Source organism: Bombina bombina, chromosome 7 (assembly GCF_027579735.1).
Source record: "Bombina bombina isolate aBomBom1 chromosome 7, aBomBom1.pri, whole genome shotgun sequence".
NCBI classification, from domain to species: Eukaryota; Metazoa; Chordata; class Amphibia; order Anura; family Bombinatoridae; genus Bombina; species Bombina bombina.
The window spans coordinates 60,901,729-60,928,950 of NC_069505.1; the positions used below are offsets into that span (position 1 = coordinate 60,901,729).

The window sequence follows — 27,222 nt, forward strand, 5'->3', positions numbered from 1 at the left end:
TGGGGCAAAAATGATTCTCCCACCTGGGCTTCCACACTCACATAGGCCTCTGGGAACCATATCCTGGGTAGCGTCCCTAATTCAAATTGTTGCCTAACCCAGTTAGAAGTCTTGAAATATGAGACTACTTGTCGTATTTCTAGTGCTAGAGAGCTGATTAGCAATTTCCATTTACTAAAAAGTGACCGATCTGCTTATTATAATTTTTTAAGTTATACTGTTAAAATATCATCTGATATTGGGCACTTTTGAGAAACTCTGAAAATGTAGGTCCATTACTACCTTTCCAGTTCTTTAGTATCAAATTCCTCCCTACCAAAATCATTGCATTAATAAATCGGACATTAGGGATGGTGACTGAATATCTGCGTAAGAAAAATTTCTGGATGGGATCAAATTTAAAATGAATTCCCAGTATCCTAGTACACAAAAAGTTAACTTTTTGCCAAATTGGTAGATTTTTGGGCATGCCCATAAGCAATGAACTAGATTCGCCCATTGTAATCCACACTTCTGACACTTCCCTTTGTCCTGTGCCCATTTTATCATTCTAGCTGGGGTAAGGTATCACCTATTTATTATTTTAACATGTGCTTCTCTCCAGCTAGCAGAAACCACAGCCTTAACAACAAGAACCATACTATGCAGTAGCATTTCCCTATCTATAAAAATGTTAGCTTTAGTCCACTTAACTAACATATTAGATATATCGATTATTATAGCAGCTTATAGATTTGGGAGATGGTGTTCACCCCCTCCTGATAGCACTTAATCACTTGTCCTAATTTCCCTATATCTAGTTCTGTGACGATTTCTCGTCTCAGATTCCCTATCAAATGTCTAACCTGTGCCCCCTGAACCTGTAGATAGGCATAAAAATTAGTTATTGGAAGGTTATAGGACAATCTCAGTTCTTCAAAGGATCATACAATCAATTACCTCTCTTCACATAACTGACCTACAGATTTAAGTCCTTTGTCAGCCCATAATGAAAACACAGAAGTACCCAACCCAGGTGGACAATCAGGATTACCTGATAGGGGAAGGAATTCTGATATACAGAAATTTAATACACATTTTGTGCCACGCATGAATATTATATTTAAAAAAATAAAGTTGTGATATAGTGCTAGGGAGCTTGGGAAAAGGATAATGTAGAATTTCTGACAGTGCAAAAGGGTTAATCAATTTGGATTCTTATTCATAAAGTAATCAAATTCAATGCAAATTTACATAGGGCTGCATAATTATAAAATGTAATATTCAGACATGCCAAGCCACCCTGCGACTTGAGCATTGTTAAAGTAAAAAGAAAGATACGTGGTTTCTTCCCCTGCCAAATTAACTTGTTAAAGATCCTATGGAGGAAAGAAATGTCATTTTTATATAAAAGGAGTGGCAAGTTTTGAAGCAGATAAAGTAATTTCGAGAAAAGAATAGCTTTAATCAACATACCACGGGCAGTGATCGAGAATGGAAGGCTAGTCCAACTCTGTAATTTGGTCCGGAAATAATTAAGACACTTCACAAAATTCAATTCATACGAAAATTCCGGATTACTACTCATGGTAATGCCTAGATATTTAATCTGTTTAGTCTCCTGGAAAGGGCGAGAGGGTACCTGTGGTGGTTTGTATATCCAGAATAATTCCAATTTTCATAATCTTATAGAAGGAGATGAATAAATTAAAGATCCGCAAAACTTGATGGATGGAATCTGCTGTGTTACTCAAAAACAATAAAAGGTCATCTGCAAAAAGAGAGAGCACCACGTCTTGTCCTCCTAACTGAATACCTTTTAGTTCTTGTCTCATATATATTGCGAGGGGTTCCAAAGACAGGTTGAACAATAATGGGGAGAGCAGACAGCCTCTTCAGAGGGAAACTATCAGAAATATCTCCATTCACTATGATTGCTGAGAGGGGAGCCTGATAGAGCTGCCGAACAAACTGTTGGAAAGAACCCGTCAGTCCAAACCCTTCCGATGATGAAAATAAATGGTCCCAAATGATAGAGTCAAATGCTTTCTTAGCATCGACCATGAGAATTGCTAGATCCGGCTTAGAATGGGACTATTTACCTGTTATTTTATTCCAGAAAAAGTCTAGTACCTGTTGGACTTTTTGTAGATTCTTAACTGGGTTCCTACCTGTCATGAAGCCCGTCTGGTCTGGATGAATAATATAGTTCAAACAAGCTTTCAATCTTTTGGCAATAATAGCCGTTAAGATCTTGTAGTCTTGGTTCAATAGGGAAATAGGTCTGTATGATGTTAGAAGTTCCGGATCATGTCTTTTTTAAGTATTAATGCTATATTCAATGCGGAAAAAAGCAATGACTGTGGTGTATTCCCTATGAAATATTTGTTAAATAGGGAAGATAAGATGGGGCTTACTTGATCAAGTAATAATTTATAAAACTGGGAGCGAGTCTGGTCCTGGGGATTTTCCTTATTTTAACTTAGCTATAGTCTTAGATATTTCTGTTACTGTAATAGGTTCATTTAAACTTTGGAGATCAGCTCTCGAAACTTGGGGTAGATTAACGTTGCGCCAAAAATACTCTTTATTAATCTGATTTGATGAGTAAACCTCATCTCCATAACATTACAAAACCTTTTATTCTGATACTTCAGAGAGGTTATACAATTCTTCTGTTGTCTCGTTTTAGAGATCTTAGCTAAAAATTTAGCTGAGGTGCCTTGTATACCTGAAAGGAATGCTTTTTGCTTTTGTTCCTCAATATTCATTTTTTGTTTCAAAAATAGATCACACTCTAATCTATTCTCTTTATTTTTATTCCATAAGCCAACAGACGGGTTATTAATATATTTTCTATAACTATTTTGGACAGCATTAGATAGTTGTTCCTCCCTCCTTTTCCTTATAGCCGTATTTCTCACTAAATATGCTTTAATAGCCCCTCTTAGGACTGCCTTCGCAGTTTCCCAGAATATTTCCGGCCTATCCAGATAATCCATATTAATATCAGCAAATTCCTTCCATTTATTTTGTAGCCAAGCTTTGAAATGTGGATTGCGAATGGGATATTGTGAGAAGAAAAGTCTAGCATTATTTGCCAAATATTGGTCTCTGCATCCTATCTCCAGAGAGATGATGGCATGGTCTGATCAGACTATTTCTCTTATATCAGATTTAATTTTCATCCCCAACATGTGGCCTGAAATTAAGAAGAAATCTATTCTGGAGAAAGATGTATGTACCTTAAACCGACACGTATACTCTCTACAATCAGGGTACTGTGTTTGCCAAATATCTTTGAACTCCCATTTCTGGCAGAAATTCCGGAGAATTTTTTATTCTCTATTTTTCCGGGTAGTGTTTCTCCTGTTAGATCTATCTAAAATATGTGAAAAAGACATAAAAGTCTCCAACAATAACTATATTTTTTCCAATAAAATGAAATAATTTCAAGCCGAGACCCTCCCAAAACTCTCTCTCTACCGTATTCAGGCCATAAACATTATAAAACACATAGGCGTCTACTTTACCTGCCTTCGCCGGCCCAATACGCCCGCCTAAGCTCGTCTACCATCGCCGCCGCGGACCTGAATAAGTTTGCCTAAGTTATCAAAAAAGCTGTCAAAAAGCCGCGCACTAAGTACGGGGCGATGAGCAGCGGATTGTGAGAGTTATCACTCATCCGATCTCGCTGCTCTTCGGCTTTTTTACAGCTTTATTGACAAGCTGTCACTAAGCACCCACACTAACTACACTGTTCTACCCCCTATACCGGTGCCCCCGGAGCCCCCCGCAACTGAATAAAGTTATTAACCCCTAAACCGCCGCTACTAGACCCCGCCGCAACTCTTATAAATGTATTAACCCCTAAACCGCCGCTCCCGGACACCGCCGCCACCTACATTATACCTATTAACCCCTATCCTGCCCCCCTATACCGCCGCCACCTAGAATTAAGTTATTAACCCCTATCCTGCCGATCCCGTACTTCGCCGCACATAAATAGTTTAACCCCTAAACCGCCGCTCCCGGACCCCACCGCAACCTATCTTAAACTTATTAACCCCTAATCTGCCCCCCCTACACCGTCGCCACCTATAATAAAGTTATTAACCCCTATCCTGCCCCCCCTACACCGCCGCCACTGTAATAAAATTATTAACCCCTAAACCTAAGTCTAACCCTAACACCCCCTAACTTAAATATTAATTAAATACATCTAAATAATATTTATCTTATTAACTAAGTTAATCCTATTTAAAACTAAATACTTACCTTTAAAATAAACCCTAATATAGCTACAATATAAATAATAATTATATTGTAGCTATCTTAGGATTTATTTTTATTTTACAGGCAACTTTCAATTTATTTTAACTAGGTACAATAGCTATTAAATACACATACACACACATACACACACATACACACACATACACACACATACACACACACATACACACACACACACACACACACACACACACACATACATACACACCAAAAAACAAAACATACGGTTAAATTAGTTTCCCACAAAGATACGTTACTATTTTCTTGAACGAAGGTAAGTCATTATTTTCAGTCTATAAATTCCAGTGCACTGAATGTCCAGCAAGTCAACTGATATAACACTTACACATGTCAAAGATTACAGTTTTTAGTGGTGTTACTGTCTTGCTGTCTGGAGAAATAGCTAAAAGGAATATGTTGTTATCAAATGATTACCTGTGTCTTACTGGATCTGCTCTCAACAGGATGAGAAACTCTATTTTAAACCCAAGACATATCTTACTGTACCCCATTGTCAGGACTGGACTCACCTCTCCGAATGCTCCTCTGCCGATAACTTTTACAATCTCAAAGTCTTCTCGTTTCAACCTCATTTGTTTGACTTTCGTAGTAAATGGCTCAGCTAATTTAGGGAGGAACAAACATTTGAGTTAATTTCCACTGGTTTGTGTCATCTTTTAAGCACACAAATTCTCTGATGTGTCACCGTGTAGGTGGAAGGAGTACTACAGTACATTTTTCAATCAAGTCTGCGTATTTATAAAGGTGTAGAGTATCATGTTAAGCACTGTACATAGTTATTCTGATTTATAGAACACATCAATTAAAGGGATAGAAAGGTCAGAACTGAAATGTGTGTGGGTGCATTTTAATTTTGAATAGAAACCTTTTTGCAATACACTACCATTATCAAAAATTAGTCTTTTAAAAGTTATTACAGTTTTTAAGCAGCATACGCACGCACATATGCTATAAATGACCCGTGCACCAGCATTCAAACACTGCACCGTCTCAGAGAGTAAGGAGTGACTTGAATGAAACAAATTAAGTCTTCACTGATGCAATACACACTACCGCCAGCTGTCATGGTGTTTCAATCGAAATCCACTAATTATATGTAGCATATGTGCATATGCCACGGAAACCATAATATTTCTTACAAGAAGCATTGTTGCTAATGGAAAATTAAATTCTGCTTGTATTGTTCACATTGCATTTAGATGGGAAGACTAGTAGTTTCCTTCTAATGGAGATGGACAGAGCAAAGCTATTTTCTACTTGTGTTGCCCTACAGTGGGAGGGACCTAGATTAGATCAATATATATAAATATTCTGCTTGTTAGAAAAAGTTAGGGCAGAGTTTTTAAAAAGTGTTTTGCAGAGAGAACCACCTGGATTTGAGGGTTTATTGTATTGTTTTGGTGAAAATTGTCATCTACAAATATAAAATATCAAGGGTGCAGAGGTATAGGTGGAAAACCTAATTTCCTACATCTATTTTGTATCTCGCCCTACCTCCTTTACCTCTTTATATAGAGCACTGGACCTATATATAAAGAAGTCTATCCTGCAAATTGAGGCCAGCTGAAATATTTGAGGTTTGGGGTGCATATAATTCCTTAAGCACCCCCATAAAATCACCTGAGGAACTCTGTTAAGAGGAAAACACAGAGGACATGGTCTATGGTGCATCATCTTTGCAAGTAAGAGATGATGTCCTACCATCTGAGGGCAGACAAGGAACACCATAACAACCTCAAGACAATGACACACCAAGAGTGCAGAAAGTAGTCTACAATTATATATAGCTCACATGATGGCTTTGGTTCATTTAATGAGCAGGCAGTAGTGGTTCTTGGGTAGGACTGTCCAAACTATGCCCGAAGTTCTCCAAGGGCTTGCGTGTGTCCCTTAGCACCACTGAGCAGAAAACATCAGTAATAACATTGTTACAAACTCTGTTGCCGTTTAGTGCTCAAGACACCTGCACACTCCTGAGCCTAACTTAGTATGCTCTAATGAAAAGAGGTATATTTCAACAAAGACTACTAAGAGAAATAGGTATATTTGATTACCAAAGTAAATGTATATAGTTTTCCTTATTTTTTCATAACATTGTGCTGATTTTCAGACCCCTAACCAAGCCCCAAAGTGACAGATGAAGACCCATGTCTACAGATTCCTGCTGCTATTGTTTGTTTCATTTGTATTTTCATATGCAGGGGGGGTGTCTGCTCTTCCTGATTTCCCAGCCCATTTCACTAGGTGTTCCAGCCTAACCTCATAAACAGTTCTAAACTGGGAGCTTCTAAGTAAGTTTTTAAAAAGGTTTTATACTGGATTTTTACATCAGTGTCTGTGCATATTCTTCTTTATAGTAGTGTCTATTACATTCAGTTACATGAAAGTATGTATACTGTCCCTTTTTTGGGGTGTAATAAAATCAATGTCTTTATCCTGACTCCTTAAAAATGAAAATAGGAGCATACAGTTGTATTTATTAATTTTTTTTAGTGTTTCACTTATTTGATTTGCTGAATTATACAGTTACTAAAAAGAAAAACTAAATCAAAATTAAACACAAAAGAACCAACATAAGTTAAAAAATAAAGTCTAAAACTGCTTACAGTACGTTACCAAAGATATGCAAAATATACATTTCTCCATTTGTGCTATTGGCAAAACGTCTAACAAATTATTCCAGTATGTGAGTAGGAGGACTCTGCACAGAAAATGCAGACTGCCATTAATGAGATACTTAATTATTTGCTTCTGCTAAAAAGGTGGTGAGAGTGAGTATATACTGTATGTATAACATGGAAGTAATGGTGCAGAGTTTAAAATTACTGGAACAGTGCACCCGCTCCCCTCACTACCTCTTGTGCAGGTCTGACCATACAAATAAATATAAAAGCCTGTGAAAAGGGTCAGACAATACTCCCAGCTGCCTTCCCCAGTGTCTCGGAGACAAATACACACACAGAAAGGAGGAGGGGGCATGATCTCATGCAAAACATTCTGCCTTCTAGGAAGCTCACTCCACACCACTGTACAAAGCATGCTGGGAATTAGAGTCCAGAATTGCAGAATCACAATACTGAGAGTGAAATAGTGAGCTAAAAAGTCCAGAATGCAATATAAGTCCCAGAATTCTGTGCTTCTTCCTCTAAAACGGAGCTACACTTAAGGGGATTGAAAAAAAACAGACATGAAATTGACTTTTTTTTCTGCCGATTGTACTCTAGGTGGGGAGGAAAATCCAGGGGGGAAATGCTCACCTTGCACCCCCTTGTGGACGTCCATGCTCTGTAACCTGCAAATACTGCAAATTAAATGGCTACTTTAGGTAATTTGATAGAAAGATAGACAGGCAGACAGGAGCTCAACCCACAGAACAGGGGCCACCAATCTGACTCACTAGTCCTCCCAGTACCACAAGGTATCTGGCAACTGTTTGGAGATATAATGTTGCCGCTGAGTATCATAATCAAAAAATGTGTGTTGAATAAAAAGGGCAAAATTTATCAAAGTCCGGTTGACAGGGACGTCAAACAGATAGGGGGCGCCCTAATACAGTCAAAGATAGTAGCTAGAGTCCAAACAGGCCAAGAAAATATTTAAAATGAATGACCTAGTATACTCTACTAGGGATAAATGGTAATAATGTAGGGACAATGTGTGAAATAAAACTAAGTAGTTGTTACTACTAAGGTGGTCTCATGAATAAATAGTAGCAGCAAAAGAGTGTATATTAACCCCAATATTATAGATAGCAATAAGTATGTAAAATTGTTAATCTAACAAAATAGGAGATAGGTAATATACACAGGAATGACCTCAAATAAAGTAGTAAGACTAATGATACAATAGTGTCATTAGAAGCTGAATAGCACCATGATGCATCAAATAAGATGATATGTATATAAATAGGATAAAAGTCTGATAGAGGGATGGAGGCAGCTATCTGTGAAGATCCAGGCCGGGATCCAAAAGCAGCAATCTACAAAAACAAGAGGAGACAGATGCGCCACATGGCCCAATATTGTTTGATCCAAAGCAGATTGATATGCATATAAGGAGTAAACTCACATTTGTGAAAGCACCTCAGTCAGTGCTGTAGAGACAGTCTGGGATCTATTGCAGTCACCCAGAAGACCAACCTCCCGCAAAGATGTAGTATCTGTATCTAAACGATAAGAAAAACACAGGTGCCTATATGGCCTAGTATAGCTGGGACAATGGTGAATCAATGCCAATGATAAGAGTGGTACTCACAATAGTTGTAGCATCTCCCTTGATCATATAGGAGCAGGATGGGGTCAATACAGTCACCCACCAGACTTGGTATTAGGCACTCAGGACAATGTGGAGATCCAGAAGTCAGCAGTGATCAGGAAAATCCCAAAAAACCCTCAGCAGGAGGGACAAATCACAAAATGATGGTAGCAAGTGTTCAAAGTAAAAAGTTACTTTATTAAAATATTAAAAACAAAGGTGACGCATTTCTCATCATAAGGCTGTTTCATCAGGCTTCATAAAACATTTTTAGAACACTTGATATATATACAATACATCTAATTAAAAATAATCAGTATCACATGGTAACAGGAGGGGCCAAGTAAACAGATGGTGCCCTATTGGCCAATCAAATTACTACTGACAAAATTAATCATCAAGCATATGTTAAAACAAATAAATAAACATGCATCTCATTTATATCTACATTTGATAGTCGTATAATTAATCTACATAAAATTCATGATAAGTGAAGATATTAACAACATAACCCACCATTCAATGTTTGTGCAAAAACATCTCAGATTACAGCATTTTTAAAAACCCAAGGCACGTAATATACCATTGGAATGAGTGATATAAAAAGACATACCCAGAAAACTTTTTGTAGATCAAGTGATTCCTAAGTAGTCTCACAGTGTGTTGCAACTAAAATATATACACAAGTGGCGATGGTAAACTTATCTAATTAATGTAACAAAATAATGGTAACCTCGTAGTTGGCGTGTTACAGATCCCATTACACATGTCTAACTAAGACTTGTGATTCAAACATAAGTCTATTCTATGATTGGTCAAGAGAGGATGCGTGACGCATAGAAAATAATAAAAACTTGTGAAGGGGGGGTTTGTGGTTATGTGGCGTGTCAGGAGTGAGTATACTTAGCAAAATTTGCGTGCATATCCAGCTGCCATCTAAACCTGCGACGGCTAAAACCCCCCTTCACAAGAAACGCGTCGCCTTTGTTTTTAATATTTTAATAAAGTAACTTTTTACTTTGAACACTTGCTACCATCATATTGTGATTTGTCCCTCCTGCTGAGGTTTTTTTTAGGATTTTCCTGATCACTGCTGACTTCTGGATCAACACATTGTCCTGAGTGCCTAATACCAAGTCTGGTGGGTGACTGTATTGACCCCATCCTGCTCCTATAGCATCAAGGGAGATGCTACAACTATTGTGAGTACCACTCTTATCATTGGCATTGATTCACCATTGTCCCAGCTATACTAGGCCATATAGGCACCTGTGTTTTTCTTATCGTTTAGATACAGATACCACATCTTTGTGGGAGGTTGGTCTTCTGGGTGACTGCAATAGATCCCAGACTGTCTCTACAGCACTGACTGAGGTGCTTTCACAAATGTGACTTTACTCCTTATATGCATATCAATCTGCTTTGGATCAAGCAATATTGGGCCATGTGGCGCATCTGTCTCCTCTTGTTTTTGTCGACAGGGACGTACTTCTTCACTCCTGTGCACCCGGAGAGCCATTTCACTTCTATGCTAAGATTTGCTTTGTTCTCATGGAATTCTGTGTTGAAGAGATACTTAGGTATAAATAAAAAGAGAGAAGCGCTCAACCTGGGAACGAACAAAAGCATAATAGCCTGTTCTATGGCTAATTACCACCCAAGAAGCAGCCTATTTTGCTCAACATGTGCCTTTCACAGAGAAGAACTTTCCTGAAGCACATCAGTCTGATCCTGACTTAACAGTACAGTCCAGCCCCGAAATACCAGGCTATCCCTCTCTGAACGAGAGAAACAGCAAAACCCCAGACGTACGTTTCAGCCTATTGTGGGTCTTGTCAGTGAGGTGCAGCCATATACATATACATACACACACATACATATACATATATATATATATATACACACACACAAAACATGGAAGGGGACTGGAGTCTCATACCGGACCGGGTACACATCCCATGACCCTGCAACATGCTCAGCCCTGGGTGCTCATCGACACTCACAGGAAGCTGTGCTGTCCCCAGAGTCACAGGCAGTTAACTCCAGACAGGTCTGGGTGCAAGAACCATAGGGAACATTACAAAACAAATTAATACATCACACAGAGAAAGTCCAGCACTCACAAGCTCTCAGCTAAGCTTTAAAAGCAAAAATGGAAAGGTTAGTTACCGCATCTGGCCAAATGGGACAAGCCCAGGTACCACGTCAAGGTCCTGTCCAAGCTTTCTGTGAGTGCCGGTGAGCACCCAGGGCTGAGCATGTTGCAGGGTCATGGGATGTGTACCGGTCCGGTATGAGAGTGCAGTCCCCTTCCATGTTTTGTATATGTCTAGGGTGATTACATAAGCCTGTGCACCCTTCACTTGTTCTCAGTTTGTTTGGATTTGAGAGCTTTCATTGTATGCCTGTTTTAGGGTCCCAGGTATTGGAAAGGACCTTGACGTGGTACCTGGGCTTGTCCCATCAGCAGCTCCTGAGACCAATCAGCAGCTCCTGAGCCTACCTAGGTATGCTTTTCAACAAAGGATACCAAAAGAACAAAACAAATTAAATAATAGAAGTAAATTGAAAAGTTGTTTAAAAACACATGCTCTAGCTGAATCATGAAAGAAAAAATGTGGGTTTTTTTTAAAGAAAGAAAACATGTGTCCTTGATTTATGATGACTTATTAAATCAAATTAACTAAGTTGATTTGTTCTTTGTGTATTCTTTGTTGAAAAGCATACATAGGCTAAGGAGCAGTAACGCACTACTGGAAGCTAGCTGCTAATTGGTGGATGTACAAATATGTCTCTTGCCTGGGTGAAGACGACTCAAGGTAGGGAGATCTTCTGTGGCTTAGTGTTAGATTTATTTAAGGGGGGTTTGGGTTGTAATGTTGGGGGGTGGTATTGTGTTTTTTTTACAGGTAAGAGAGCTGATTTCTTTGGGGCATGCCCCGCAAAAGGCCCTTTTAAGGGCTGGTAAGGTAAAAGAGCTGTTAACTTTTTACATTTAGATTAGGGTAGGGAATTTTTTTATTTTGGGGTCTTTGTTATTTTATTAGGGGGCTTAGAATAGGTGTAATTAGCTTAAAATTCTTGTAATCTTTTTTTATTTTTTGTAATTTAGTGGGGTTTTTTTGTAATTTAGTTTAGTTGATTTAATTGTATTTTAGTTTAGATGTTTGTAGTTTATTTAATGTATTGATAGTGTAGGTGTATTTGTATCTTAGGTTAGGATTTATTTTACAGGTAAATTGGTAATTATTTTAACTAGGTAGCTATTAAATAGTTATTAACTATTTAATAGCTATTGTACCTAGTTAAAATAAATACCAAGTTACCTGTAAAATAAATATAAACCCTAAAATAGCTACAATGTAATTATTAATTACATTGTAGCTATCTTAGGGTTTATTTTATAGGCAAGTATTTAGATTTAAATAGGAATATTTTAATTAATAATATTAATATTAAATTAGATTTATTTTAATAAGAATTTAGTTAGGGGTGTTAGAGTTAGATAGGGTTATTATACTTAATATATATATATAATATAATAACGATATTAACTATATTAACCCTACTATATAATTAGGGTTAATATAGTTAATATAGGTGGTGGCGGTGTAGGGGGATTAGATTAGGGGGTAATATAGTTAATATAGGTGGCGGCGGTGTAGGGGGATTAGATTAGGGGGTAATACATTTATTATAGGTGACAGCGGTATAGGGGGATTTAAATTATAGGCAAAAGAGCTGATTTCTTTGTGACAATGCCCCGCCAAAAGCCCTTTTAAGGGCTGGCAATAGAGCTGTTTACTTTGGGGTAATGCCATGCAAAAAGCCCTTTTCAGGGCTATTTGTAGGGTTAGACTTAGGTTTAGTGGTAGGGATAGTTTAGTATTTTAGGAGTTAATTAATTTAATATAGCTGGCGGCGGTGTAGGGGGATTAAATTAGGGGTTAATCATTTTAATGTAGCTGGCGGTGGGGTAGGAGCTCACATTAGGGGGTAGTTAATATAGCTGGCGGCGGTGTAAGGTGCTCACATTAGGGGGTAGTTAATGTAGGTGGTGGCGGGGTCCGGGAGTGGCGGTTTAGGGGTTAATATCTTTATTAGGTGCGGCGGGGTCCGGGAGTGGTGGTTTACGGGTTAATAACTTTATTAGGTGCGGCGGGTTCCGGGAGCGCCGGTTTAGGGGTTAATACATTTTTTATTATTAGGAGAGTGAGGGGGGATAGCGGATAGAGGGGTATACGTGTCGGGCTGTGTTTGGGAGGTGTGTTAGACAGTACGGGAGATTTTATAACTTAATCAGGTTTTGTAGGCGACGGCAGTTTCTAAAGTGCCATAAGTCACTGGAGACTCCAGAAATTTGTACTTACGCAGATTTCTGGACATCGCTGGTTTGTCAGACTTACGGCACTTTAGCATCTGACGGCGCCGTATATGGGATAGCTCGAGTTGCGAGCTGAAACTATGGGCAGCGGGGGTTCCCTCGCTTGCACCGCAAACTACGATCTAAATCGGATCGCGCCCATTATATCTGTAAAGAATTTGATAGACTCCAGCAGCTACAATAGATCACTTGGAATGCATTAAAGAAAGAAAATATTACAGTACACTGTCCCTTTAAAGGGACAATAGAGAAAAATAAACTTTTATGATTCAGATAGAGAAGCCGTTTTAAGACACTTTCCAATCACACAGCACTTTCTACTGAGCATGTGCTCAACCTCACAGGGTATATTATACTAGTCTGTGATTGGCTCATGTCTGTCACGTGATACAGGGGGCTGGAAAATGGGAGAAAAACATCATTTATGTAAGAACTTACCTAATAAATTAATTTCTTTCATATTGGCAAGAGTCCATGAGCTAGTGAAGAATCAAACCGAAACAGCTGCCTAAAGAACTTTTCTACCAAAAAGTTCTTTAGGCAGCTGTTTAGTAAATGGTTGCAAAGAGGACCAAGTTGCCGCTTTGCAAATCTGATCAACTGAAGCTTCATTCTTAAAAGCCCAGGAAGTGGAGACTGATCTAGTAGAATGAGCTGCAATTCTCTGAGGCAGGGCCTGATCCAACTCTAAATAAGCTTGACGAATCAAAAGCTTTAACCAAGAAGCCAAGGAAATAGCAGAAGCTTTCTGACCTTTCCTAGGACCAGAAAAACATAATTTATGTAAGAACTTACCTGATAAATTCATTTCTTTCATATTAGCAAGAGTCCATGAGCTAGTGACGTATGGGATATACAATCCTACCAGGAGGGGCAAAGTTTCCCAAACCTCAAAATGCCTATAAATACACCCCTCACCACACCCACAAATCAGTTTCACGAATAGCCAAGAAGTAGGGTGATAAGAAAAAAAGTGCGAAAGCATAAAAAATAAGGAATTGGAATAATTGTGCTTTATACAAAAAAATCATAACCACCACAAAAAGGGTGGGCCTCATGGACTCTTGCTAATATGAAAGAAATTAATTTATCAGGTAAGTTCTTACATAAATTATGTTTTCTTTCATGTAATTAGCAAGAGTCCATGAGCTAGTGACGTATGGGATAATGAATACCCAAGATGTGGATCTTCCACGCAAGAGTCACTAGAGAGGGAGGGATAAAATAAAGACAGCCAATTCCGCTGAAAAATAATCCACACCCAAAATAAAGTTTAAATCTTATAATGAAAAAAACTGAAAATATAAGCAGAAGAATCAAACTGAAACAGCTGCCTGAAGTACTTTTCTACCAAAGACTGCTTCTGAGGAAGAAAACACATAAAAATGGTAAAATTTAGTAAAAGTATGCAAAGAAGACCAAGTTGCTGCTTTGGAAATCTGATCAACCGAAGCTTCATTCCTAAAGGCCCAGGAAGTAGAGACTGACCTAGTTGAATGAGCTGTAATCCTTTGAGGCGGAGTTCTACCCGACTCGACATAAGCATGATGAATCAAAGACTTTAACCACGATGCCAAAGAAATGGCAGAAGCCTTCTGACCTTTCCTAGAACCAGAAAAGATAACAAATAGACTAGAAGTCTTTCGGAAATCTTTAGTAGCTTCAACATAATATTTCAAAGATCTAACTACATCCAAAGAATGCAACGATCTTTCCTTAGAGTTCTTAGGATTAGGACACAATGAAGGAACTACAATTTCTCTACTAATGTTGTTAGAATTCACAACCTTAGGTAAAAATTTAAATGAAGTTCGCAAAACTGCCTTATCCTGATGAAAAATCAGAAAAGGAGACTCACAAGAAAGAGCAGATAATTCAGAAACTCTTCTAGCAGAAGAGATGGCCAAAAGAAACAAAAAAATTTCCAAGAAAGTAATTTAATATCCAGCGAATGCAGGGGTTCAAACGGAGGAGCTTGAAGAACCCCCAGAACCAAATTCAAACTCCAAGGAGGAGAGATTGACTTAATGACAGGTTTTATATGAACCAAAGCCTGTACAAAACAATGAATATCAGGAAGATTAGCAATCTTTCTGTGAAAAAGAACAGAAAGAGCAGAGATTTGTCCTTTCAAGGAACTTGCAGACAAACTTTTATCCAAACCATCCTGAAGAAACTGCAAAATTCTAGGAATTCTAAAAAAATGCCAGGAAAAATGATGAGAAGAACACCAAGAAATGTAAGTCTTCCAGACTCGATAATATATCTTCCTAGATACAGATTTACGAGCCTGTAACATAGTATTAATTACGGAGTCAGAGAAACCTCTATGACTGAGAATCAAGCGTTCAATCTCCATACCTTCAAATTTAAGGATTTGAGATCCTGATGGAAAAAAGGACCTTGTGATAGAAGGTCTGGTCTTAACGGAAGAGCCCACGGTTGGCAAGTGGCCATCTGGACAAGATCCGCATACCAAAACCTGTGAAGCCATGCTGGAGCCACCAGCAGAACAGACGAACGCTCCTTTAGAATCTTGGAAATCACTCTTGGAAGAAGAACTAGAGGCGGAAAGATATAGGCAGGATGATACTTCCAAGGAAGTGACAATGCATCCACTGCTTCCGCCTGAGGATCCCTGGATCTGGACAGATACCTGGGAAGCTTCTTGTTTATATGAGAAGCCATCTGATCTATTTCTGGAAATCCCCACATTTGAACAATCTGAAGAAATACCTCTGGGTGAAGAGACCACTCGCCCGGATGTAATGTCTGGCGACTGAGATAATCCGCTTCCCAATTGCCTATACCTGGGATATGAACTGCAGAAATTAGACAGGAGCTGGATTCCGCCCAAACAAGTATTCAAGATACTTCTTTCATAGCCAGAGGACTGTGAGTCCCTCCTTGATGATTGACATTACATATGCCACGGTTGTGACATTGTCCATCTGAAAACAAATGAATGACTCTCTCTTTAGAAGAGGCCATGACTGAAGGGCTCTGAAAATAGCACGGAGTTCCAAAATGTTGATTGGTAATCTCGCCTCCTGAGATTCCCAAACCCCTTGTGCTGTCAGAGACCCCCATACAGCTCCCCAACCTGTCAGACTTGCATCTGTTGAGATCACAGTCCAGGTTGGAAGAACAAAAGAAGCCCCCTGAACTAAACGATGGTGGTCTGTCCACCACGTCAGAGAGTGTCGTACAATAGGTTTTAAAGATATTAATTGTGATATCTTTGTATAATCCCTGCACCACTGGTTCAGCATTCAGAGCTGAAGAGGTCGCATGTGAAAACGAGCAAAGGGGATCGCGTCCGATGCAGCAGTCATAAGACCTAGAATTTCCATGCATAAGGCTACCAAAGGGAATGATTGAGACTGAAGGTTTCGACAAGCTGAAACCAATTTCAGACGTCTTTTGTCCGTCAGCGACAGAGTCATGGACACTGAATCTATCTGGAAACCTAAAAAGGTTTCCCTTGTCTGAGGAGTCAACAAACTCTTTGGTAAATTGATCCTCCAACCATGTTCTCGAAGAAACGATACAAGTTGATTCGTATGAGATTCTGCTAAAAGTGAAGACTGAGCAAGTACCAAGATATAGTCCAAATAAGGAAATACCACAATACCCTGTTCTCTGATTACAGATAGAAGGGCACCGAGAACCTTTGTAAAAATCCTTGGAGCTGTTGCTAGGCCAAACGGCAGAGCCACAAACTGGTAATGCTTGTCTAGGAAAGAGAATCTCAGAAATTGATAGTGATCTGGATGAATCGGAATATGCAGATATACATCTTGTAAATCTATTGTGGACATATAATGCCCTTGCTGAACAAAAGGCAGAATAGTCCTTTTAGTTACCATTTTGAATGTTGGTATCCTTACATAATGATTCAATATTTTTCTTTTTTTTTCTTTGGTACAATGAAGAAATTTGAGTAAAACCCCAGCCCCTGTTCCAGAACTGGAACTGGCACAATTACTCCAGCCAACTCTAGATCTGAAACACATTTCAGAAATGCTTGAGCCTTCACTGGATTTATTGGGACACGGGAAAGAAAAAATCTTCTTGCAGGAGGCCTTATCTTGAAGCCTATTCTGTACCCTTGTGAAACAATGTTCTGAATCCAAAGATTGTGAATCGAATTGATCCAAATTTCTTTGAAAAAACGTAACCTGCCCCCTACCAGCTGGGCTGGAATGAGGGCCGCACCTTCATGTGGACTTGGGAGCTGGCTTTGGCTTTCTAAAGGGCTTGGATTTATTCCAGACTGGAGATGGTTTCCAAACTGATACTGTTCCTGTAGGGGAAGGATCAGGCTTTCGTTCCTTATTATGACGAAAGGAACGAAAACGATTAGCGGACCTAAATTTACCTTTAGATTTTTTATCCTGTGGTAAAAAAGTTCCTTTCCCCCCAGTAACAGTGGAAATAATGGAATCCAACTGTGAACCAAATAATTAATTACCCTGGAAAGAAAGGGAAAGCAAAGTTGACTTAGAAGACATATCAGCATTCCAAGTTTTAAGCCATAAAGCTCTTCTAGCTAAAATAGCAAAAGACATATACCTGACATCAACCCTAATGATATCAAATAAAGTTATTAGCATGTTGAAGAAGATTAACAATGCTATGAGTATTATGATCTGTTACTTGTTGCGCTAAAGCTTCTAACCAAAAAGTTGAAGCTGCAGCAACATCCGCCAAAGATATAGCAGGTCTAAGAAGATTACCCGAACATAAGTAAGCTTTTCTTAGAAAGGACTCAATTTTTCTATCTAAAGGAGGTACTATCTGCCGTAGGAATAGTAGTACGTTTAGCAAGAGTAGAGATAGCCCCATCAACTTTAGGGATTTTGTCCCAAAACTCTAATCTGTCAGATGGCACAGGATATAATTGCTTAAACCGTTTAGAAGGAGTAAATGAATTACCCAGATTATTCCATTCCCTGGAAATTACTTCAGAAATAGCATCAGGGACGGGAAAAACCTCTGGAATAACTGCAGGAGGTTTAAAAACCGTATTCAAACGTTTAGATTTAGTATCAAGAAGACCAGACTCCTCTATCTCTAATGCAATTAAGACTTCTTTAAGCAAAGAACGAATAAATTCCATTTTAAATAAATAAGAAGATTTATCAGTATCAATCTCTGAAACAGAACCTTCTGAACCAGAAAAATCAGTATCAGAAACAGAATCAGAATGATGATGTTTGTTTAAAAAGTCATCTGAAACATGAGAAGTTTTAAAAGACCTTTTAGGTTTACTGGAAGGAGGAATAACAGACATAGCCTTCTTAATAGATTTAGAAACAAAATCTCTTATGTTAACAGGGACACCCTGAATATTAGATGTTGATGGAACAGCAACAGGTAATGGAACATTACTAAAGGAAATATTATCTGCATTAGAAAGTTTGTCATGACATTCATCACAAACAACAGCCGGAGAAACAGTTACCACAAGTTTACAACAAATACACTTAACTTTGGTAGATCCAGCATCAGGCAGAGATTTTCCAGAAGTAGCTTCGGATTCAGGGTCAAGCTGAGACATCTTGCAATATGTAATAGAAAAAACAACATATAAAGCAAAATTGATCAAATTCCTTAAATGACAGTTTCAGGAATGGGAAAAAAATGCCAATGAACCAGCTTCTAGCAACCAGAAGCAAATAAATAATGAGACTTAAATATTGTGGAGACAATAATGACGCCCAAATTTTTTAGCGCCAAAAAAAAAAAAACACGCCCACATTAATTGGCGCCTAAATGCTTTTGGCGCCAAAAATGACGCCACATCCGGTAACTCCGACACTTTTGGCGCAAAAACGTCAAAAAAATGACGCAACTTCCGGCGACAAGTACGACGCCGGAAATGACACAGAAAATGTTTGCGCCAAAAAAGTCCGCGCCAAGAATGACGCAATAAAATGAAGCATTTTCAGCCCCCGCGAGCCTAACAGCCCACAGGAAAAAAAGTCAAATTTTAAAGGTAAGAAAAATTGGTTTATTCATATGCATTTATCCCAAATATGAAACTGAGTGTCTGAAATAAGGAACGTTGAACATCCTGAATCAAGGCAAATAAATGTTTAAACACATATATTTATAACTTTATATAAAAGTGCCCAACCATAGCTTAGAGTGTCACAAAATAAGACTTACTTACCCCAGGACACTCATCTACATGTAGTAGAAAGCCAAACCAGTACTGAAACGAGAATCAGTAGAGGTAATGGTATATTTAAGAGTATATCGTCGATCTGAAAAGGGAGGTAAGAGATGAATCTCTACGACCGATAACAGAGAACCTATGAAATAGACCCCGTAGAAGGAGATCATTGAATTCAAATAGGCAATACTCTCTTCACATCCCTCTGACATTCACTGCACACTGAGAGGAAAACCGGGCTCCAGCCTGCTGCGAAGCACATATCAACGTAGAATCTAGCACAAACTTACTTCACCACCTCCATGGGAGGCAAAGTTTGTAAAACTGATTTGTGGATGTGGTGAGGGGTGTATTTATAGGCATTTTGAGGTTTGGGAAACTTTGCCCCTCCTGGTAGGAATGTATATCCCATACGTCACTAGCTCATGGACTCTAGCTAATTACATGAAAGAAATATAACAAATAGACTAGAAGTCTTTCTGAAATCTTTAGTAGCTTTAACATATTTCAAAGCTCTCACCACATCCAAAGAATGCAAGGATTTTTCCAAAGAATTCTTAGGATTTAGACACAAGGAAGGGACAACAATTTCTCTACTAATGTTGTTAGAATTCACAACCTTAGGTAAGAACTGAAATGAAGTCCGCAAAACCGCCTTATCCTGATGAAAAATCAGAAAGAGAGATTCACAAGAAAGAGCAGAAAGCTCAGAAATTCTTCTAGCAGAAGAGATGGCCAAAAGGAACAACAATTTCCAAGAAAGTAGTTTAATGTCAAAAGAGTGCATAGGCTCAAATGGAGGAGAAATTGATTTAATGACAGGCTTAATACGAACTAAAGCCTGTACAAAACAGTGAATATCAGGAAGAGAAGCAATCTTTCTGTGAAATAAAACAGAAAGAGCAGAGATTTGTCCCTTCAAAGTACTTGCAGACAAACCTTTATCCAAACCATCCTGAAGAAACTGTAAAATTCTAGGAATTCTAAAAGAATGCCAAGAGAATTTATGAGAAGAACACCATGAAATGTAAGTCTTCCAAACTCATTAATAAATCTTCCTAGAGACAGATTTACGAGCTTGTAACATAGTATTAATTACCGAGTCAGAGAAACCTCTATGACTAAGCACTAAGCATTCAATCTCCATACCTTCAAAATTAATGATTTGAGATTCTGATGGAAAAACGGACCTTGAGACAGTAGGTCCAGCCTTAACGGAAGTGGCCAAGGTTGGCAACTGGACATCCGAACAAGATCCGCATACCAAAACCTGTGGGGCCATGCTGGAGCCACCAACAACACAAACAATTGTTCCATGATGATTTTGGAGATCACTCTTGGAAGAAGAACTAGAGGCGGGAAGATATAAGCAGGTTGATAACACCAAGGAAGTGTCAGCGCATCCACTGCTTCCGCCTGAGAATCCCTGGACCTGGACAGGTATCTGGGAAGTTTCTTATTTAGATGAGAAGCCATCAGATCTATTTCTGGAAGACCGCACATCTGAACAATCTGAGAAAACACATCCGGATGGAGAGACCACTCCCCTGGATGTAAAGTCTGACGGCTTAGATAATCCGCCTCCCAATTGTCTACACCTGGGATATGAAACGCAGAAATTAGACAGGAGCTGGATTCCGCCCAAACAAGTATCCGGGATACTTCTTTCATAGCTTGGGGACTGTGAGTCCCACCCTGATGATTGACATATGCCACCGTTGTAACATTGTCTGTGTGAAAACAAATGAACGGTTCTCTCTTCAACAGAGGCCAAAACTGAAGAGCTCTGAGAATTGCACGGAGTTCTAAAATATTGATTGGTAATCTCGCCTCTTGAGATTTCCAAACCCCTTGTGCTGTCAGAGATCCCCAGACAGCTCCCCAACCTGAAAGACTCGCATCTGTAGTGATCACAGTCCAGGTTGGCAGAACAAAAAAAGAGGCCCCTTGAACTAAACGCTGGTGATTTAACCACCACGTCAGAGAGTGTCGAACACTGGGATTTAAGGATATTAATTGTGATATCTTTGTATAATCCCAGCACCATTGATTCAGCATACAAAGCTGGAGAGGTCTCATGTGAAAACGAGCAAAAGGAATCGCATCCAATGCTGCAGTCATGAGGCCTAAAACTTCCATGAACATAGCCACTGAAGGGAATGACTGAGACTGAAGGTGCCGACATGCTGCAACCAATTTCAAACGTCTCTTGTCTGTTAGAAACAGAGTCATGGACACTGAATCTATCTGGAAACCTAAAAAGGTGACCCTTGTCTGAGGAATCAATAAACTTTTTGGTATATTGATCCTCCAACACTGTTTTTAAATGAACAACATTAGTTGATTCATGTGAGATTCTGCAGAACGTAAAGACTGAGCTAGTACCAAGATATTGTCCAAATAAGGAAACACCGCAATACCCTGTTCTCTGATTACAGAGAGTAGGGCACCCAGAACTTTTAAAAAGATTCTTGGAGCTGTTGCTACGCCAAATGGAAGAGCAACAAATTGGTAATGCTCGTCTAGAAAAGAGAATCTCAGGAACTGATAATGTTCTGGATGAATCGGAATATGAAGGTAAGCATCCTGCAAGTCTATTGTAGACATATAATGTCCTTGCTGAAAAAACTGCAGAATAGTCCTTATAGTCACCATCTTGAAAGTTGGTACTCTTACATAACGATTCAAAATTTTCAGATCCAGAACTGGTCTGAATGAATTTTCTTTCTTTGGGACAATGAATAGATTTGAATAAAACCCTAGACCTTGTTCCTGAAAAGGAACCGGCATGATTACCCCTAGACCTTGTTCCTGAAAAGGAACCGGCATTATTACCCCTGAAACCTCCAGGTCTGAAACACACTTCAGGAAAGCCTGAGCTTTCACTGGATTTACTGGGATGCGTGAGAGAAAAAATCTTCTCACAGGAGGTCTTACTCTGAATCCTATTCTGTACCCCTGAAAGACAATGCTCTGAATCCATTGATTTTGGACAGAATTTGCCCAAACATCCTTGAAAAACCTTAATCTGCCCCCTACCAGCTGAGCTGGAATGAGGGCCGCACCTTCATGCGGACTTAGGGGCTGACTTTGATTTCTTAAAAGGCTTGGATTTATTCCAATTTGAGGAAGGCTTCCAATTGGAATCAGTTTCCTTGGGGGAAGGATTAGGCTTTTGTTCCTTATTTTGACGAAAGGAAAGAAAATGATTAGAAGCCTTAGATTTTCCCTTAGGTTTTTTATCATGAGGCAAAAAAACTCCCTTCCCCCAGTAACAGTTGAAATAATAGAATCCAACTGAGAACCAAATAAATTATTACCTTGGACAGAAAGAGATAGTAATCTAGACTTAGATATCATATCAGCATTCCAAGATTTAAGCCACAAAGCTCTTCTAGCAAAAATAGCTAAAGACATGGATCTAACATCAATTTTGATAATATCAAAAAACATAATTTATGTAAGAACTTACCTGATAAATTCATTTCTTTCATATTAGCAAGAGTCCATGAGCTAGTGACGTATGGGATATACATTCCTACCAGGAGGGGCAAAGTTTCCCAAACCTCAAAATGCCTACAAATACACCCCTCACCACACCCACAATTCAGTTTAACGAATAGCCAAGAAGTGGGGTGATAAAAAAGTGCGAAAGCATATAAAATAAGGAATTGGAATAATTGTGCTTTATACAAAATCATAACCACCACAAAAAAAGGGCGGGCCTCATGGACTCTTGCTAATATGAAAGAAATGAATTTATCAGGTAAGTTCTTACATAAATTATGTTTTCTTTCATGTAATTAGCAAGAGTCCATGAGCTAGTGACGTATGGGATAATGACTACCCAAGATGTGGATCTTTCCACACAAGAGTCACTAGAGAGGGAGGGATAAAATAAAGACAGCCAATTCCTGCTGAAAATAATCCACACCCAAAATAAAGTTTAACGAAAAACAGAAGCAGAAGATTCAAACTGAAACCGCTGCCTGAAGTACTTTTCTACCAAAAACTGCTTCAGAAGAAGAAAATACATCAAAATGGTAGAATTTAGTAAAAGTATGCAAAGAGGACCAAGTTGCTGCTTTGCAGATCTGGTCAACCGAAGCTTCATTCCTAAACGCCCAGGAAGTAGATACTGACCTAGTAGAATGAGCTGTAATTCTCTGAGGCGGAATTTTACCCGACTCAACATAGGCAAGATGAATTAAAGATTTCAACCAAGATGCCAAAGAAATGGCAGAAGCTTTCTGACCTTTCCTAGAACCGGAAAAGATAACAAATAGACTAGAAGTCTTACGGAAAGATTTCGTAGCTTCAACATAATATTTCAAAGCTCTAACAACATCCAAAGAATGCAACGATTTCTCCTTAGAATTCTTAGGATTAGGACATAATGAAGGAACCACAATTTCTCTACTAATGTTGTTGGAATTCACAACTTTAGGTAAAAATTCAAAAGAAGTTCGCAACACCGCCTTATCCTGATGAAAAATCAGAAAAGGAGACTCACAAGAAAGAGCAGATAATTCAGAAACTCTTCTAGCAGAAGAGATGGCCAAAAGGAACAAAACTTTCCAAGAAAGTAATTTAATGTCCAATGAATGCATAGGTTCAAACGGAGGAGCTTGAAGAGCTCCCAGAACCAAATTCAAACTCCAAGGAGGAGAAATTGACTTAATGACAAGTTTTATACGAACCAAAGCTTGTACAAAACAATGAATATCAGGAAGAATAGCAATCTTTCTGTGAAAAAGAACAGAAAGAGCAGAGATTTGTCCTTTCAAAGAACTTGCGGACAAACCCTTATCTAAACCATCCTGAAGAAACTGTAAAATTCTCGGTATTTTAAAAGAATGCCAAGAAAAATGATGAGAAAGACACCAAGAAATATAAGTCATCCAGACTCTATAATATATCTCTCGAGATACAGATTTACGAGCCTGTAACATAGTATTAATCACGGAGTCAGAGAAACCTCTTTGACCAAGAATCAAGCGTTCAATCTCCATACCTTTAAATTTAAGGATTTCAGATCCTGATGGAAAAAAGGACCTTGTGATAGAAGGTCTGGTCTTAACGGAAGAGTCCACGGTTGGCAAGAGGCCATCCGGACAAGATCCGCATACCAAAACCTGTGAGGCCATGCTGGAGCTACCAGCAGAACAAACGAGCATTCCTTCAGAATCTTGGAGATCACTCTTGGAAGAAGAACTAGAGGCGGAAAGATATAGGCAGGATGATACTTCCAAGGAAGTGATAATGCATCCACTGCCTCCGCCTGAGGATCCCGGGATCTGGACAGATACCTGGGAAGTTTCTTGTTTAGATGGGACGCCATCAGATCTATTTCTGGAAGTTCCCACATTTGAACAATCTGAAGAAATACCTCTGGGTGAAGAGACCATTCGCCCGGATGCAACATTTGGCGACTTAGATAATCCGCTTCCCAATTGTCTACACCTGGGATATGAACCGCAGAGATTAGACAGGAGCTGGATTCCGCCCAAACCAAAATTCGAGATACTTCTTTCATAGCCAGAGGACTGTGAGTCCCTCCTTGATGATTGATGTATGCCACAGTTGTGACATTGTCTGTCTGAAAACAAATGAACGATTCTCTCTTCAGAAGAGGCCAAAACTGAAGAGCTCTGAAAATCGCACGGAGTTCCAAGATATTGATAGGTAATCTCACCTCCTGAGATTCCCAAACTCCCTGTGCCGTCAGAGATCCCCACACAGCTCCCCAACCCGTGAGACTTGCATCTGTTGAAATTACAGTCCAGGTCGGAAGCACAAAAGAAGCCCCCTGAATTAAACGATGGTGATCTGTCCACCATGTTAGAGAGTGCCGAACAATCGGTTTTAAAGATATTGTTTGAGATATCTTCGTGTAATCCTTGCACCATTGCTTCAGCATACAGAGCTGAAGAGGTCGCATGTGAAAACGAGCAAAGGGGATCGCGTCCGATGCAGCAGTCATAAGACCTAGAATTTCCATGCATAAGGCTACCGAAGGGAATGATTGTGACTGAAGGTTTCGACAAGCTGCAATCAATTTTAGACGTCTCTTGTCTGTTAAAGACAGAGTCATGGACACTGAATCCATCTGGAAACCCAGAAAGGTTACCCTTGTCTGAGGAATCAAAGAACTTTTTGGTAAATTGATCCTCCAACCATGATCTTGAAGAAACAACACAAGTCGATTCGTATGAGATTCTGCTAAATGTAAAGACTGAGCAAGTACCAAGATATCGTCCAAATAAGGAAATACCACAATACCCTGTTCTCTGATTACAGACAGAAGGGCACCGAGAACCTTTGTAAAAATTCTTGGAGCTGTAGCTAGGCCAAACGGCAGAGCCACAAACTGGTAATGCTTGTCCAGAAAAGAGAATCTCAGGAACTGAAAATGATCTGGATGAATCGGAATATGCAGATATGCATCCTGTAAATCTATTGTGGACATATAATTCCCTTGCAGAACAAAAGGCAAGATAGTCCTTATAGTTACCATTTTGAACGTTGGTATCCTTACATAACGATTCAATATTTTTAGATCCAGAACTGGTCTGAAGGAATTCTCCTTCTTTGGTACAATGAAGAGATTTGAATAAAACCCCATCCCCTGTTCCTGAACTGGAACTGGCATAATTACTCCAGTCAACTCTAGATCTGAAACACATTTCAGAAATGCTTGAGCTTTTACTGGATTTACTGGGACACGGGAAAGAAAAAATCTCTTTGCAGGAGGTCTTATCTTGAAACCAATTCTGTACCCTTCTGAAACAATGTTCTGAATCCAAAGATTGTGAACAGAATTGATCCAAATTTCCTTGAAAAAACGTAACCTGCCCCCTACCAGCTGAGCTGGAATGAGGGCCGCACCTTCATGTGGACTTAGAAGCAGGCTTTGCCTTTCTAGCTGGCTTGGATTTATTCCAGACTGGAGATGGTTTCCAAACTGAAACTGCTCCTGAGGATGAAGGATCAGGCTTTTGTTCTTTGTTGAAACGAAAGGAACGAAAATGATTATTAGCTCTACTTTTACCTTTAGATTTTTTATCCTGTGGTAAAAAAGTTCCTTTCCCACCAGTAACAGTTGAAATGATGGAATCGAACTGAGAACCAAATAATTTGTTACCCTGGAAAGAAATAGAAAGTAAAGTTGATTTAGAAGCCATATCAGCATTCCAAGTTTAAAGCCATAAAGCTCTTCTAGCTAAAATAGCTAGAGACATAAACCTGACATCAACTCTGATAATATCAAAAATGGCATCACAGATAAAATTATTAGCATGCTGAAGAAGAATAATAATGTCATGAGAATCACGATGTGTTACTTGTTGCGCTAAAGTTTCCAACCAAAAAGTTGAAGCTGCAGCAACATCAGCCAAAGATATAGCAGGTCTAAGAAGATTACCTGAACACAGATAAGCTTTTCTTAGAAAGGACTCAATTTTCCTATCTAGAGGATCCTTAAACGAAGTACCATCTGACGTAGGAATAGTAGTACGTTTAGCAAGGGTAGAAATAGCCCCATCAACTTTAGGGATTTTGTCCCAAAATTCTAATCTGTCAGACGGCACAGGATATAAATGCTTAAAACGTTTAGAAGGAGTAAATGAATTACCCAATTTATCCCATTCTTTGGAAATTACTGCAGAAATAGCATTAGGAACAGGAAAAACTTCTGGAATAACCACAGGAGCTTTAAATACCTTATCTAAACGTTTAGAATTAGTATCAAGAGGACTAGAATCCTCTATTTCTAAAGCAATTAGAACTTCTTTAAGTAAAGAACGAATAAATTCCATTTTAAATAAATATGAAGATTTATCAGCATCAACCTCAGAGACAGAATCCTCTGAACCAGAGGAGTCATCAGAATCAGAATGATGATGTTCATTTAAAAATTCATCTGTAGGGAGAGAAGTTTTAAAAGATTTTTTACGTTTACTAGAAGGAGAAATAACAGACATAGCCTTCTTTATGGATTCAGAAACAAAATCTCTTATATTATCAGGAACATTCTGCACCTTAGATGTTGAGGGAACTGCAACAGGCAATGGTACTTTACTAAAGGAAATATTATCTGCTTTAACAA

General features: G+C 38.9%; 1 protein-coding gene across 1 annotated transcript in view; it reads right to left on the reverse strand.

The window, feature by feature from the left end:
* The window catches only part of LOC128665888 (serine/threonine-protein kinase MRCK alpha), a 420,939-nt gene that overhangs the window by 254,904 nt on the left and 138,813 nt on the right, over positions 1 to 27,222 (reverse strand). Inside the window, exon 2 of the mRNA XM_053720136.1 lies at positions 4,806 to 4,897. Coding sequence (XP_053576111.1) covers positions 4,806 to 4,897 — 92 coding nt within the window. The remainder of the gene's footprint in view (positions 1 to 4,805; positions 4,898 to 27,222) is intronic.